The sequence below is a fragment of the Galeopterus variegatus genome, unplaced genomic scaffold, assembly GCF_000696425.1.
Source record: "Galeopterus variegatus unplaced genomic scaffold, G_variegatus-3.0.2 Scaffold5088, whole genome shotgun sequence".
In the NCBI taxonomy this organism is placed as follows: Eukaryota; Metazoa; Chordata; class Mammalia; order Dermoptera; family Cynocephalidae; genus Galeopterus; species Galeopterus variegatus.
The window spans coordinates 43415-58820 of record NW_007731199.1 but is presented as its reverse complement, the minus strand read 5'-3'; the positions used below and the strand labels follow the sequence as shown (position 1 = coordinate 58820).

Here is a 15406-nt window from a genome sequence, read left to right as displayed (position 1 = left end):
TGAGCTCTTGATAAAATTGCTAAAATTATCTATTAGCCATTAGCCCTCAAAAATGTTTTAGGATTACATAAATTCCTTTGTATCTATCTAATTCTCTAAGAATTTTATAAAATAGTTCTTTCAACTCATATTGTGATCACACTGAGACATCAATAAATCCTTGGCAACAGATCAGTAATTCTGATATTTGATAAATTAATCCAGTTGGTTTTAACAACACAGCTATTTCACTTAGAGAAAGCACCACAAAAAATGGTTCCAGCAATTGTAGTTGGATAGCTGAAGCAAATGTGGGAAGTAAGCAATATTAATACAAAGTATTTATTTTTCGGACATGGCAGCTTAGTAAAGCAGGCTGTGGCATAATTTATCTGTGTTTTGTCATATTATTGAGATGTTTATTCTAACAAATATTTACTATCATGCATTTACTACAAGTGACTTAAATGCAAATTCACCTGAACTATAAAATTACTACAAAATAAAAGAGCTTGTAAACATATCCCACATTATTGTGGTATAAATAATTTTTATGAATTCAAAACTACTTTGGCAATCTTACCATAAGAATATTTTGAATATTCGAAATACAGATATTAAACAGAATATTGTTAGAAATTCACATTTCCTTCTCCCTTCCTGATAAAAACAAGTAAAGCTTTTAGTCTATTACATGTTCACATTATTTTGCTCATTTTAAGTGGACATAAATTTTAAATCTTAGTTCTGTTTTAAGCGCTTTTAAAAATTAGTCTTCTAATTGCAGTCCAGAATGTTTTCATACTGCATGTGTATCAGCCTAAATACTTTACAAAAGCTTATGTTCTGTCAGGGAAGCATGACTAGCAAACTGAGTCGGGGTCCTATTAGGATCACTTTTTAAAGTCTACTTATTTTTTAACTTAAGTGACACCTTGTAAGGTTGCTATAGTAATTAAGTGAAAACACTGCCTGAGTATGCTTCTTGAGCTGAAATAGACTAAAATTCACAAGAATTTCTGATGTTCATATAAGTTATAATTTCCTGAAGTTCCAGCATAATATAGAAAACATTAGATTGAGAATTAGAAAACTTAAAAGATTGCAGAAGACCAGACTCTGCTAGATCAATTACTGTTGCCGGACCTCCGTTTCCCTGCCTATGATAATTAGGGAAGTGGATACTGGATAAATCTTTCAAGTTCCTTTCAGCTCTCAAGTTAAGGTACTTCTAGTGGAGACAAGAGATTTTTGCTCAAATACCTGATTAGACCTGATCAGGCCTGCCAACAGAGGATAAACAACCCTGTAGTTAAAATAATCCTTCCTCCCTGTTTGTGGGCATTAGCCTTTGTAAGATACAAACATAAATAAATGCACTAAAGTATCTGTGTGTGTGTGTGTGTGTGTGTATATTAGTACTTGAATCCTTGAAGCAACTGTTTTAATGGCTTCACATACACCTCTATATGTCTGAACTCAGTTTTCATATAATAAATGTTCTCTTAACTCTTTATCAAAATGATCAACTGTTTATTCCCTCCCCCCGCCCACCACTTGTCCTAGCAGGCCATACAAAAGAAATTATTTCTTAGCTGTTTGCTCTGCTTTGATTTCTAATGGATGTGTTGGTTTAACAAATACAACTAATTCTTGTGAATGTAAAGTCTATTCCAAAATATTCCTCATCCTATCTACACAGTGCTGACACAAATCAGATACTCAATAAAATATTTGAAATGAACACAGAAAAACCATCCTAAATCAGAAAGGGAAGGTTTCCACAAATACTTCCTAGCATTTACAAAAACCCTTTGAGTCACCAATATTAATTTCCATTTGTCAGACTAAAAGACAAAATTGCTTTTTTGAGTGTGTGGGGTAAGGGACAGGGGTGGCTAGAGGAGCAAAAGAGTAGCTTAGGATATAAGAAATTCGGCATTTTTATCACACAATGTTATACTGACATGGATGGAGTCTAGAAATACTTGGTGTATGGAAGCTAGGATTATTTCTAGAAACCTATTTAGATTGACAAACAGGTTAAAAATTCTTAGGTTTAATGAGTAAAGTCTTATCTGTTAGGTAAACAGGGAAGCATAATTAACATATTCATTTTAAGAAATTGTGAAGAATCATTTATTTTAAATTTAAGTAAGATCCAAATAAATATGCTCTTAAAAAGAGATTTTTTCTGTACATAAAAATACTGACAGAGATTAGCTCCCAGATGAAAAATTCATATATGAGAAATTTAAATGTAATTCTAAATTTCGAATGTGTTGTCATTTAAAAACAGGCATTAATGATTTACAAAGACAGCGGTGCTCATTGCCAACACATTATTAGAGTTAACCTCAAAAGTAAACAAAGCCCTAAATGAAAGAACATGCCAACCATGACATTTGTCTGTTTATGTCTACAGAACTGTATGGTTGTCATATTCTGTCCATACAGTTAAAATAAGCAGATTTTATTTTTTAATTCAGATAAAAAACAACTGCCAAAACAGTTATTTAATATGTAGACCCCAACATGATTTTATTTTCCACTCTTTATCATGATGTCATATAGCAGCCTAAATTACATTTATCTGTTGGTAGAGAATGGAATGTTCAAATAAGACCATAGTTAATTTATACTGTACAGTCGTGACTGTAAAATCAGGAAATAGATAAAAGAATTTCTCTTTGACATAAAGGTTATGTTTACTTCTCTCTTTAAAAAAAACTTAAAATCTTTTAATATGATAATTGATTTGGTATCTTGCCTATCAATGTTTAGGACCTTAACTTCCTTAAATTTATTATTATGGATTTGAATATTTGAGATGACATAATTTAGATTATAATAAAGATTTTATTTGTTTATTTTTGGTGGCTGGCTGGTATGGGGATCCAAACCCATGACCTTGGTGTTATAAGGCTGTGCTCTAACCAACTGAGATAACTCGCCAGCCCATAACAAAGATTTTAAAATGTACATTTTCTCTTCATACTAAATGGCATTCCAAAATATCTACCATTTGACTCTAAACTTTATCAAGACTAAACAGCAATATTCAGAAACCATTAGGAAATAAATCTTTTTTAACCACAATCCATATAAAATAATTGTGTAAAATAACATTTGAATAGATGAGCAAATTTTCACTTATATTAAACTGGACATTTTTAAAGTTCTACCTATCTATAGACTTAGAAACAAAAAAACCTGAAGAGGAAATATATACACCCTTAATGGGAATCAGATCCTCCACCAGGCTGTACAATCCAAACTTTCCTTATTAACATGCTTATAACTTAATTAGTATTATAAACTGGGGTAATTTAATTATACATAAAAATGACAAGATAACCCTATTTAAGTTACTGAGGAGTTATATTTAGAAATAAGTCAATAATGTTTTATTCCTTGTTTGAAGAATCCCAACCAAGAGACCAGGGTGAACAAAGCTTGCTATGAACTGAAATGAGTGCTGAAGAGTAATAATTTAGTTATGAGTAGGAACAAGTCACAATTAATTGCTCTTACTTTAGCTTACAGTATTAATATGCTTAAACTTTAATGTGCATGTTAGACACCACTTCTAAAGTTAGGAATAAAATAAATATAACATTTGGAGAATAAAGCATCTTTTTAAGTTGAGCTGCTAAACTGTAACCCCTGTTCCTCAGTAAAGGAATGTGCAGATTTTGAACAATTCCATAGCAGCAGAGCACGCACTCAGTAAAACACAAATTATCTTTGCTTCTTATGGCAAAATACTAACCCCTGTTCCTCAGTAAAGGAATGTGCAGATTTTGAACAATTCCATAGCAGCAGAGCACACACTCAGTAAAACACAAATTATCTTTGCTTCTTATGGCAAAATAAAAGTATTGAGTAAGAAACCGAATTTCCTTACCCTTCTTTGACTGCATAACTCTCAATATAAGCTGTGTTTTAAAGTATGAACTTATTTAAAATGCATAAAAATGTGAGAATGTACAATATACATACATACCTCCTAGTGGGGTCAAATGAGTGCCTTTTCATTAGACATACAAAGATGTCTCAAGGCACTTAAGGGGTTAAGACACAATGCATGCATTCCTTTACATCAAGTATGTGAAATCACATGATTTGGAATAAGCCAACCTTATCATAAATATAAGTTACATTATTAAATCCAAGAAAATTTGTAGATTCATACGTATTTATACTTTCTATAAGATGCTGGTAAATGGACAATGTGCAGCATTTCCTGGGAACAGCAAATTTCACCTTTCTTCTTCTGAACAGCAGATGTCTACAGGGGGTGTTTAGGGAAAGATGTGCTGCATCCATAGGCAGTGTATTGGCTAATATTGAGAATGATATTGCTAAAATTTTAAAAATAAAATCTGGTAATCAGTATAGTAAGTACATGAACCGCTAGAAAAGACCAGAGCTGACTCCTGATGTTTACTTCTTTTTGCTTTCAAGATACAGGTGTATAACAGAGATGATGAGCCTAGTTTATGGCAATTCTACCAAAAGGGGATTGCATGGCACCACCACAGAATTTCATAAATTACCCTGAACACACTGAGTTATTCACTATTTGTTTGGAGCAGAGCATGAAAAAATCTTCCAATACATGAGTTATAGATTTTGAAAGAGTGACATTTTTTTTTAACATAAAGTGCAACAGTGCTGAAGTTTTCAAAGTTTTTTTGAGTTCTTCATTTTTTTGTTAGATGCCATTTCCTGCGAGCAGTATTATGGCACAGTGAATATAATGGAAAACAGTTTTCCAATGTATATCTCAGACCTTTTCCTTTCTTATTTATTTGATGATGTTGTTAAGGGTTTAACAAAGCCTTCTTCATAAACTTTCAAAATAGCTTCACACACAAATCTGTATTGACTCTGCAAAATATAAAAAACAGAATCGATTAGAAAAACCAGAAAACAAATGAACAAACAAACAAAAAAAAATGACAAACATCTCACCTGGTTTGCTTATAAAAGAAATTCAAAGTAAAACTGTGCTGAGACACCATTTTTCACCAATACACTGGCAAAAATAAAAAATGTGTGGCAGCATATTTTGTTGGCAAAACTCACTCATACATTGCTGGTAGGAATGTTAAATACTGCAATGCCTAGGAAGGGGAATTTGGCAGCATCTAACAAAATTACATTAATTTTCCTTTTGACCCAGCAATCCCACTTCTAGGAATCTATCCAAAAGACAAACTAGAAAAAGAAATTGAAAACACATTTCACAAATGAGGCTACTAATTTCCTGATTATTTACAATCATAAAAAAGGTAGAAACAATCCAAACTGCAGTCAGTAAGAATGAGCAATCTATGATACATCCTCACAATGGAATACTATCTAGTTGGGGGAAAAAGGAATAAAAGTGCATAGACTACTTTCGGATAATCCCAGGATGTTTTATAAAGTATAAAAAGCAAGGTAGTTAAAAAATGTGTACAATATATTATCTTTATAAAAGAAAGGGGGGAAATACTAATGTCTATCTCAGTATATGTTAAAATAAAAAGCAAGGGAAGGATAAATCATTAAAAAATGGTTTCCTATAAAAAATGAAGAGAAAAGGTAGGAGGAGAGGAATAGAAACTAGATTTCGTTAAATATACCTTCCTTCTTTTATAGATTTTACTTTGGAACCATGTAAATATAGCATATAATTACAAAATCAATTTCAAAAATCCCTAAAAATTGAAAATATCATGAAACAGATCAATGTATATATATATAGTTGATGGCATAATCACAGAGGGGAGCTATTTCAAGGGACTTTAAAAAGAGTAATTTGAGTGTGTGAATATATCTCTTAAAGGATATATCTGAAGGGCAAAAAGAACTGTGGAAAAATTGAAAATTCTTTCAGTAGCCATACTATTTATGGTGGTAGTGTTAGTGCTTTTATTCTGAAACTGTTATTTTGCAATGTAGGATTAAACAAATGAGTACTTGTGATATTCTAAGTCTTTCATTGCTGATATTGTAAAGAACCTGTAATCTTGTTAAAGAAGAAAGGAGATAAAGATGTAAGATAAAAGAAGATAAGTAAAAACACTGTGGTCCTGAATTTATATTGGAAGAATCAGCATTAACTCATGATAAATGTATTTTCTTAGCTCTGGCAATTGAACATTTCTAGAAACAAACACTAACCCAACAGCAATAAAAACCCTTAGTGCTCAGATGGTGGTACCTAAAATCATTTCTCAGGAAAAAGAACCAGGACTTGGAGAAACTACCATTTCCAAATATGGGGCATGAAATGTACAAGCTAGGGTGTACAAGGAAGCTATCAAAGGTACTAGGACCTTATCAAAGGTCTCAGGAGCCAAGCATAATATACTCGCACTGGCCAAAAATAGGACTATTTGGGCATCATTAAGAAAAATAACTACAATGGGTTGAAACACATCAAATATGTTTAAATCCATGAATTCAAAATAATACTAAAACAAAAGTAAAATGTCACCAGTGGAGAAGCTAGTGAACCAACTCATTATACTGAAAACTTATAAATAAAGGAAAAAAATCAAGTGTTTATCTTGCCTTTCCTATACACACCACACCACTGGTTAAGCAAACAGCATATGAGAAGTTTCTCTTTAAAGAAGTATTGCAGTCAATAAATGAAGACGGGATGATAGAATTAGAATATCATCATTCTGCAAATCCAATGAATTAATGGATGCAGGCACTGGTCACCCAAGCACTCTAACATCACAACAAAGGATCAGACATTATATGACTCTTGAAGAAAGAACACATCACCTAAGCTGATCAAACCAACAGATCCATTTACCACTCTTAGGAAATATAGATACTACCACCAAGAGGATGTAAATTAGCAAAATCCAGACTGCGTACAAACAACCTGGTTTGTTCATCAAATAAATTGCAAGAAAAAGGACAAGAGATGGAAGAGGAAGCTTCTTTAGATTAAAAGAGATTTAGGAAACATATAAACCAATCAAGATGTGTAGATCATACATGAATTCTGATTTTAAACAAACTGTGAAAACAAAAACAAAATACAGACCTAAATAAACAGAAAGACAATCCTGTGTTCACAGTTTCAAAGATGTAATATCATTAATATGGCAATATTCCTAAATTGATCTACAGTCAACACAATCCCTACCAAAATTCTGGCTGCCTTCTTTTAAGGAAGGGCAAACTGATTCTAAAATTCAGATGGAAATGCAAGGGGTCTGGTCCCAAACAGCTAAAATAATCTTGAAAAAGAAGACCAGAGTTGGGGATTCACATTTCCTCACTTTAAATTTTGCAACAAAGCTACAGTAATCAAGACAGTATGGTACTAGCATAGGAATAGACATTGAAAGTCCAGAAATAAACCCTTATATTTGTGGTAAACTGATTTTATAAGGGCCCTGAGATAATTCAAAGGGAAAGAATAGTTCCTTTCAACAAATGGGGCTGGGATACTGGATATCCACATGCAAAAGAGTAAAGTTGGAACCCTATCTCAAACCATATATAAAAATTAACTCAAAATAGATCATAGTCCTAAATGTCAGAGCTAAAACTATAAAACTTGTACAAGAACACAGAGGAGTAAATCTTTGTGACCTTGGGTTAGGCAATAATTTCTTATATGACACCAGAAACATAAAAAATAAAGAAAAAAGAGATAAACTTGACTCCAGCAAAATTAAGAACTTTAGTGCTTCAGATGATATAATCAAGAAAATAAAAAGACAGAATGGAAGAAAATATTTGCATATCATAGATCTGATAAAGGTCTTGTATCCACAAAACATAAAGAACCCTTAAAACTCAACAATAAAATGACAACCCAATTAAAAAATGGGCAAAAGATTTGAAGAGACAATTCTCCAAAGAAGATAGAGAAATAAAGAGCCAATTATCACCTGAAAATATGCTTGATATCATTAGTTATTAGGGAAATGTAAATGAAATTCACAGTGTGATACCACTTCATATAAATAAAAAAGACAATAGCAAGTGTTGAGAATGATGTGGAGAAAATGAAACCCTTATACACTGCTAGTACAATTGCAAAATGGTGCAGCCACTTTGGAAAAAGTCTGGCAGTTCCTCAAAAGGTTGAACATAGAATTATCACAATACCAGCAACTACACTCCTACATTATACCCAAGACAAATGAAAACGTGTTCACACAAAAACGTACATGCAAATGGTCATGGAAGCATTACTCATTAATAGCCAAAAAATGGAAATAACCCAAATGTCCATCAACAAATGAATGGATGAATAAAATGTGGTACATCCACACCATAAAATATTATTCAGCAATAAAAAGAAATGAAGTACTAGTACATACTACAGTATAAATAAACCTTTAAATATTATGCTAATTAAAACAAGCCAAATGAAAAAGACCAAATTGTATGATTCCATTCATATGAAATGTCCAGAATAAACAAATCTATGGAGACAAAGTAGATTAGTGGCTGCCTAGGCTGGGGGTTGGGGAGAGATTAGGGAGGGTATGAGGGAAAATGGAAATAACTGTTAATGAATGTGGGACTTCTTTCTGGGGTGATGAAAATATTCTAAAATTAGGTAGTGATGGTTGTGAACCTCTGTGATACACTAAAAACCACTAAACTGTACACTTTAAAATGGTGAATATTATGGTATGTGAATTATATTTCAATATTGTTCTAAAATAAAAAGACAATCTTATGAAATTGTCTTTCATAAAAGAGTGGAAATTTGAGTACTGGCTACCTGATAATATTAAGGAATTATTGTTAATTACATTTAGGTGTGATAATGGCATGTGTTTTATTTAAAAGGAAGAACAATCCTCATCTTTTGAAGATATACAAATATGGCAAATGTTGGGTCTGAGTACTAACATGATATTCATTATATTATATTGTCTACTTTTCTGTATATTTGAAATTTTCTATAATTAAAAGCTAAAGGGGCTGGCCAGTTAGCTTACTTGGTTACAGCATGGTGCTGATAACACCAAGGTCAATGGTTCAGATCTCTGTACTGGCCAGTCACCAAAAAAGAAAAAAGCTAAAAAAAAAAAAAAAAAAGGCAGGCACTTACTAGATCACATAGTTCAATTTGCTTCAAGTAACTGTATTGCCACTGCCAATATCAACATTTCACAATAAATTAATACAATAAATAATCTTAACACTAATTCTAAAATTCCATGATTCCTCTTTTGATTCCTGGAGGATAATTAAGAGTCAGCAGAGAATACAATAAATAAGTAGCCTAATTTCTATGATTTTTTTTGTTATTGTAATTTTTTTTCTTTTTTTAAAGATGACCAGTAAGGGGATCTTAAGCCTTGACTTGGTGTTGTCAGCACCACGCTCTCGCAAGTGAGCTAACCAGCCATCCCTATATAGGGATCCAAACCTGTGGCCTTGGTGGTATCAGCACCACACTCTCCCAAGTGAGCCATGGGCCGGCTCCTTTGTTATTGTAATTTTTAACTTAAAAAGTCTACTCTTAAAATGCTCTGAAAAGTTTAAGAATAAAGAGATATCACAATGTATACTCTGAATAAATCACTTAACAAAGGTAGCCATGATAGGGAGGAAATAATTTTTTTTTTTTTTTAAGAAAGGTAATTTCACTACAGCTGTTTCACAAAAAGCAAGATCTCCAGGTCAGAGGTACTATCATTTTTAGCATTACATTTGACTAAATAATACAAAGCAGGTGTTATTATTATTTGTACAAATAATACAAATATTATACAAATAATAATAATACCTGTTTAAGCACTCAAGATTTAACATACTAGGCAATTTGCATGTTGGCAAAACTTTTTCTGTGAAAGGCCAGGTATTAAATACTTTAGAAATTGCAGGCCATATGGTATCTGTGGCAATTTTTTTTTTTGTTTTGGTGGCTGACCTGTATGGGGATCTGAACCCTTAACCTTGGTGATACAAAGCTGCATTCTGACCAATTGAGCTAACTGGCCAGTCCTCTATTGCAACTTCTTAACTCTTGTTAAGAAGTATGAAACCAGCCACAGGCAATACATAAACAAATGAGCAAGGCTGTGTTCTACTAAAACTTTATTTACAAAAATGAATGGCAGGCCAGATTTGGCTGGGAAGTAGTTTGCTGACCCCTGTGCTAAGGGTTATTAGCTCCGACAAGGAATTAAAAAGAGAAAAATACAATTTAGAATACACATTGATAACAAAAATCATCACATTAAGAATACACACTTGTACATGAAGTACAGTACTTACAGGTGTTTGGATCATCATGGCTCGTTGATCTCTCATTGTTCTCACAATGTCTAGTGGATAAACTGGTTGATTGCATTCAATGAGACACATGGCTGTTTCCATAGTAATAAGAACTCCAGTTCTTCCAATTCCAGCACTAAAAGAGACAAATATGGGCAAGGTCTTACTGACACTATTCTGTTAAACTTCTTCTGGTTTTTGTGCAGAAAATTAAAGTACTGAAGTGTAATACAAAAGAAGAACAATCCAGCACTAAAAGAGACAAATATGGGCAAGGTCTTACTGACACTATTCTGTTAAACTTCTTGTGGTTTTTGTGCAGAAAATTAAAGTACTGAAGTGTAATACAAAAGAAGAACAGTATTATAAAAGTAGCAAGTCAACTACAGAATATTTTGAAAGAAAAAAAAAGCACTCTTAACAGATTCATTTAATATAGATTAAATGGATTATATTCCTCAACCCCCACCATTGTTAGTAGTAAAATACTATTTTAAAAGAGTTCCATTTCAGGGTTTAAAATCTAAACAAGCTATAGAAGTTTATTGAAACACCCCCCCTTTAAAATGCAAAATAATAGTATTATAATAAGTCATTAAGAAATACACAAAAGAGAATAATATTTTACACTCTCAAATCAGTTTTTTAAACAAAATTTAATTTTAATTAAACTTTACCACTGAGACAGTCAAGAACAATTCTTTGAAGTATAATCTGTGCGTATGAATGAAATAGCTATCAGGGACCTGGGATATTAAATGGCCAAATATGTTTTGCCATTCTTGCCGTTTGCCTCTCAATATTTGGGCTACAATATGTCTGGATAATTTAAAAAATCTACTCTTAAAATGTTCTGAAAAGTTTAAGGACAAAGAGATATCTCAATACATCCATTGAATAAATCACTTAATGAACGTGGCCACGATAGGGAGGGAATAATTTCTGTCTCCTAATCTGTGTCAATGGCAGAGAAGGTTGGAGTCATGGTATTTGGCTCTTAGAGGGTAGAAGGGGACCTGGGTTTGAAAGGAAGGAAGGTAGCCTGCCTCTGTTCACCTAGAGCTCTTAGAAGTGGTATATCCTGTAATGGCATTTGGTAGGGCCTTTCAAAGAGAGCTGACAGTACTCAATGAATGTCCTAAAACCGGCTACAGGCAAGGAAAGAGTACCACGCTGGGAGGGAGGGAATCTAAATCTTAGGCTGCAACCTAATACTTATGCTATGTTCTGTATGTGTCCTCCAAAATTCTTATGTTGAAACATAATAGCCAATGTGATAGATAGTATTAAGAGGTGATTAAGTCAGGAGGGCAGAGCCCTCATGGATGGGATTAGGGTTCTTATACAAGGACTTGAGGGAATGGGTTCACCCCTTCTGTTCCTTCCAACCCTTCTGCCATGTGAGGACACAGCATTGGCCTCCTATGGGGGATACAGCAACAAGGCAACATCTTGGAAGCAGAGAGCAGCCCTCACCAGACACTGAACCTTGACCTTGAACTTCCAGCCTCCAAAACTGTGAGAAATAAATCTCTGTTCTTTATAGGTTACCCAGTCCCAAATATTTTGTTATAGTGCACAAATGGACTAAGACAACCTACAATATTGTATTTCTTTTTGTTTTTTTTTAAAAGACGACTGGTAAGGGGATCTTAACCCTTGACTTGGTGCCGTCAGCACCACGCTCTCCCAAGTGAGAGCCAACTGGCCATCTCTATATAGGGATCCAAACCCGCGGCCCTGGTGTTATCAGCACCATATTCTCCCAAGTGAGCCACGGGCTGGCCCTACAATATTGTATTTCATCAAATCTAAGCTACCATTAATTGTAAAACACATTCCAATTTCAAACATGCTAAAGTATGAAAAGGATGAGCTTCTAAGAATCAGTGTAATAGGTATTATTATCTCTTTACAGATAAAGTTTCTGCCAATTATATGTTAGAACATACCCTTTGCCTTCTATCTTCACAGCACAGCTTTGAGTTCTAATGATCATAGTGACAATTATAAAGACAAAATAAAATAGTATTCCCTCTTAAAAATGAGATATCTAGTCAGCTATTCACTCACAAAAGACAGGAAACAGTATACCTGCAATGAACAACAATAGGTTCCTCCTTGCCAGCTCTCTTATTTCGTACGTGACAAACAAAATCCAGAAAGTCACTTGAATCATCAGGGACTCCATGGTCAGGCCAAGCTATGTACTGGATCTGAGTGACTTGGCGACTCTCATTTTTCTAAGTACAAGAGACAAATTATGCACCTTGACTCAGGAATTATTTTTAAAATACCAATAAATCTTCATGTCATTTTAATTTTAGAAGGAAAGCAAAAAAAACTATTCCCCTCCCCCCAAAAACGTAATGTGTAAACTCACTAAAACCCAAAATTTCAACCCAAAGACATCATTTTATAGTGACAGTTGTATCCATTTAACTACTGGCTACTTGTATCACTACTTTTTTAATAACTCAATTTCTGTATTTTCTTTTTTTTAAAAGTATTTTTAAGATGATAATCAGGTAAACAGGTAGAAACAAATTAAGATTCAGAGAAAACACTTAAAGAAACTTAAAGAATTGTTAGGTGAGCAAAAATAAGGTAAAAAACATTTTCTGTGAACAAAATTGAGTTAATGCTAACACAACACAGATGAAATTATACAAATTAGAAAAATAAAATCTCACCACAAATGTAGATTATAAACTGGAGATCATAAAAACACAAAGTCAAATCAGGGATTACTTCTTTTTTTGGAGCCAATGATTGGTATAATGAAGAGAGTAACAGCATTGGATTTAGATACATCTTGGTTCAAATCTTGACTCTGCCAGATATGGCATTTAATATTTCAGAGCCTCATTTCCTTCAACTGAAAAATGAAGTAACATCTACATCTCAAAGGGACAGTCTTATGTTGAAAAAATTCCATGAGAGGACCTGTAAATCACCCAATCAGCTACTTGGCACCATATGCTCAATAACAGGTAGCTACAGTCATTCAATACTATGAAATCTGGTTACTGCCATTTACGTTAAAGGGAGCTTCCAGAAAAGACCATAAAAGTAAAAAGTAATCAAGATTTGGGGTAGTGTCTGTATGTCCATCATTTTCTGTATATCCATGTGTGTATTTATTTATGGTAGCAAATTTGTTTTCCCAATTATATTTGGCTCAAACTTTAGAAACTAATTTGTATCTCAGCATAGTTTTGAGGTACTCAGAGTGTGTAAAGAAAAGTCATTACAGTATATAAAACTGCCACGGAAAATCTACAGGTGGAATATAATAAAGAGACTATGCTGAAGATATTGTTTTATATAAACATACACAGGCTTTCTTCCATTGCCTATTTGAGAAAATGAAGAACTATCTTATTGGCTTGGCCTGTTACCTTAGAACTAACAGTATATGCCCCCAAACCCTAAATTCATTCTGATGGACTCTCTAGGCTGTAAGATTTAGAAATCTAATTCTAATTTTTACTTCCTCTAACTTTAGCTTCATTCAATGCCCGATTCCTTTTCTATAAATTAGCACAACTTCTGGCTCCTTCCCTTTTGGTCAATAAGGCTCTGTCTCACTGGTCTCCTTTAAACACACTCTTGGGATAGAAGTATAGCTCCCATTTCTAAAGGCTTAACCACTGATGACAGAGTGGGCCTTCATACTTCGTGCTGTTTGCTCTTCTCTAGCAGTTATTTCCTTCTTCTTTTAGTCTTCTTCAAAGCCAAAGGTGACTGGCATGGGAATATCTAGCTGCAGGCACTGAAACTGAGGTTTATTGTCTCTAGCAACCTGACAGACTGGCAGCATGGTGCCCTATGCACACATCTTCCAATTGGGGTACCGAGCCACCATTTATTAATCAGTTTCCATTTCTGGCTTTCTGCCTTTGGATTTGGAAGCCAAGGGGAGTGACCCGGGCAGAACTAAGAAAAGCTAGCAATTAAAAATCTATAATCAGTCTGCTGTCAGAAAGTCCAGCCTATGACCTTTTCTCCCTTAATACATAGAGGACTGTGAAGTTGTATTCTTTTAAAAAAGGGAAATAATTCATAGCTTTCAATCATGTTTTTCTTTTCTTCTTTTTTTTTTAAAAGATGACCAGTAAGGGGATCTTAACCCTTGACTTGGTGTTGTCAGCACCACGCTCACCCAGTGAGCAAACCGGCCATCCGTATATGGGATCCGAACCCATGGCCTTGGTGTTATCAGCACCGCACTCTCCCGAGTGAACCACAGGCCGGCCCTCAATCATGTTTTTCTATTTCCACAGACACACCCAAATATTTCACTGATATTACTTGGATCAAGAATTTTTTATAATTAAACACAGCCTTGGTATAATTGTTATGAGTAGGCAAAGTAGTAATAATAGTATTATTTACCAAACTCTTTTTTCACTGACCATTCATATTTAGGTGTAGAAACTGGAAATACACTTATTAGTCGATAGCAGTATACTCTTAATAAAACTCCAAAATATCCCATTGAAACAGACAAATAGTTCAGTAATTTTTATATTTCCTAGTAACCAGTATTCAGACTAAAAATATCTTCATCTTTCAAAGTCTTCACCGTGAACAAAACATTTCTAATGAATAGATATTCTGCTTTCCTACCTCTTGGTTAAATAGCGTCATCTTTCTGAAGATATAGGCAGTGTTTCCTTCTTCTGAGTGACAGGTGACTTGATAGCATCCATAGGATGAACTTCCTGTGGGTTCTGGCCAATACTGGTGACATTTAACCTGACACCAACAGAAATAAATAAATAAATAAATAAATAAAATCATACACATATAAAAGCCAAGTTTTCCAATTTTTAAAATGTTTTAATTTTTTTTTTTTTTTAAAGATGACTGGTAAGGGGATCTTAACCCTTGGCTTGGTGTTGTCAGCACCAAGCTCAGCCAGTGAGCTAACCTATATAGGATCCGAACTCATGGCCTTGGTGTTATCAGCACCGCACTCTCCCGAGTGAGCCATGGGCCGGCCCCAAAATGTTTTAATTTTTAAGAACTTTCAAACTTAGAGAATAATTTAATAAACTCTCATATATTTTTCAGCTAGGTCTGCCAATTATTAACATTTTTTCATTGTCACTTTTTTCCTTTGTAATAATATGTAATCTGTTTAGCTATATTTTATTTT

The 15406-nt window shown here is 33.7% G+C and overlaps 1 protein-coding gene across 1 annotated transcript in view; it reads right to left on the bottom strand.

The window, feature by feature from the left end:
* Window positions 1-4406: 4406 nt before the first annotated feature.
* PTPN4 (protein tyrosine phosphatase, non-receptor type 4 (megakaryocyte)) overlaps window positions 4407-15406 on the bottom strand; it is a 53455-nt gene continuing 42455 nt past the window's right edge. Inside the window, exons 12-15 of the mRNA XM_008588892.1 lie at window positions 14875-15003; window positions 12337-12485; window positions 10243-10378; window positions 4407-4872 (exon numbers count right to left, since the gene is read on the bottom strand). Of these exons, the coding sequence (XP_008587114.1) occupies window positions 4786-4872; window positions 10243-10378; window positions 12337-12485; window positions 14875-15003 (501 nt within the window). The 3' untranslated portion in view covers window positions 4407-4785. The remainder of the gene's footprint in view (window positions 4873-10242; window positions 10379-12336; window positions 12486-14874; window positions 15004-15406) is intronic.